Source organism: Ruditapes philippinarum, unplaced genomic scaffold (genome assembly GCF_026571515.1).
Source record: "Ruditapes philippinarum isolate M1 unplaced genomic scaffold, ASM2657151v2 ctg8025_1_1_1_1, whole genome shotgun sequence".
Lineage (NCBI taxonomy): Eukaryota > Metazoa > Mollusca > Bivalvia > Venerida > Veneridae > Ruditapes > Ruditapes philippinarum.
In genome coordinates, this window is record NW_026866771.1 from 28,196 (window position 1) to 29,997 (window position 1,802).

Consider the following 1,802-nt stretch of genomic DNA (forward strand, 5'->3'; position numbering starts at 1 on the left):
CAGGAGCACTTAGCACTGACACATTTCTAAACATCATCACTGCAGACTATCAGTTCTCTTCAGATTATTGGAGAGGAAAGGTGTTTACAGTTTCTTCAAAACATTTTAACAATTTTCTTGATAGATAAATTCTTGTTCAAAATGGAATTTATGTATACCTCTTTGCTCTTATTTTTACTAGTGCAGGGATTTATATCAAAAAGTGATTCTACAGACACGGATGAGGACTTAAACGAATCGCAACTTACGGGGCAAGGGTTAATTGATTTGGAAAATAAAGCTTGACAAACCTTTCTTGAAATTAATAGGGCAAACAATGCGCCGTGTTTAGAGAACCGAATGGAGAAAATCAAGTCGGAACTGATGATGTGGCAGCAGAAATGTGTCGACTTCATCCCTGCTCTGAAATGGAGTGAATGGTCGAATTGTGATGTCATTCATCAAAGGTGAGTTTGGAGGACAAACAAGAAATAGAACTTGTGGCTTAAATACAACGTATTGTAAGCATTACCGTGAGCCAACTAATGTGATTGACAAAATATTATGCGAGGGTGTGTGTCCAAAAGACTATACTGCAACAAGTCATGGTTTCTGTTTGAAATTTTACGACAAAGAAAGACTAGCCAGAGACGATGCTGAACAAATCTGTCAACGTGATGGAGGACATCTTGTTAACGTTGATTCTGAGATGAAAGTAAAAGATGTGAATGAAACAATTCTTGATAAAAACTTTTCTTCTTCTAATATATGGATTGATGGAAGAAAATCAGTACAAGGTGATCCTTGGACTTACGGCTACAAGTCATCAGATCCGTCCTTCACCTTTTGGGGAGATAATGATCCAGATAACGGTTCAAGTGATTTGTGCATTAACTATTACTATGCGTCAAATACGAATAACCTTTGGCGATGGTTCGATAATTCATGTTCTGGAAACTTTGCTTTTGTTTGCCAAATACAGTGAAAACCGGACGCTGAGAAAATAGGAGCTCTCTAAACACCGGACGAATAATTCAGTCCCAAATTTTCCCTTCTTTAAAGTATTGTATTAAACATTTACAATACCGGAATCTGTAAAAACCGAATATCGGATGATTGAAATGGGACTACAAAGTCAATTATATAGACAATTACCCTGACAATACCGGACGGCGAAGGTTTGAATAACCTTGTATACTTATCAATTGGTTGTGGTACGCTAACTGAGCGGTAACGGAACAATGATTGTCTTATTTGTTAATAATGTCTCTTTTCACAGTTTGATTTATTGTAAGTTATGAATGTACCGTTTTATATAAATACCAAAATGCACGAGGAATTGATAAGTTAAAATCAGTATGAATGAAAAATAGAGTATTATTTTACTGCGTTGCTTTTTGTGTATTAATTTTTCCAAAATGACAACGCTACGGAAACGACATTTATCAGCGCTAAGTTCTATTTCATGGGCTAAAAGAATTTGACGAGAGCTGTCTATAAGTGACAAATTTAAATTAATAAAAGACATTTAAACTTTGCCGAGACCTTCTTTAAAAAATCCTTATCTGACAATTATGGTATAGTTGGGGCATTATTATTTATAAACATTCAAAGTAAACTATGTTCGTTTAATCATTATCCATTACCCAAATGTAAACATATGCGGGTGTAATTGGACTTTATCGTTATGAGGTAACTGCTGTTCGTTTAAATCCAAAATTTCATTGTATTTATATGCAATAATGGGACAAAAACAATAAAAACATATTGTATAGTATTTTTATCATTTCTTTATTTAGCAATATACTTACTCATGATCTTGA

The 1,802-nt window shown here is 34.3% G+C and overlaps 1 protein-coding gene across 1 annotated transcript; it reads left to right on the forward strand.

The window, feature by feature from the left end:
- Positions 1-430: 430 nt before the first annotated feature.
- LOC132733665 (C-type lectin-like) lies at positions 431-964 on the forward strand. The gene has a single exon (XM_060720325.1). The coding sequence runs from the start codon at positions 431-433 to the stop codon at positions 962-964; it is 534 nt and encodes a 177-aa protein (XP_060576308.1).
- Positions 965-1,802: the final 838 nt, after the last annotated feature.

What these genes read in the sequence shown, in the direction of transcription:
- LOC132733665 (XM_060720325.1), top strand. Translation starts at nt 431, where the DNA reads ATGTCATTCATCAAAGGTGAGTTTGGAGGACAAACAAGAAATAGAACT.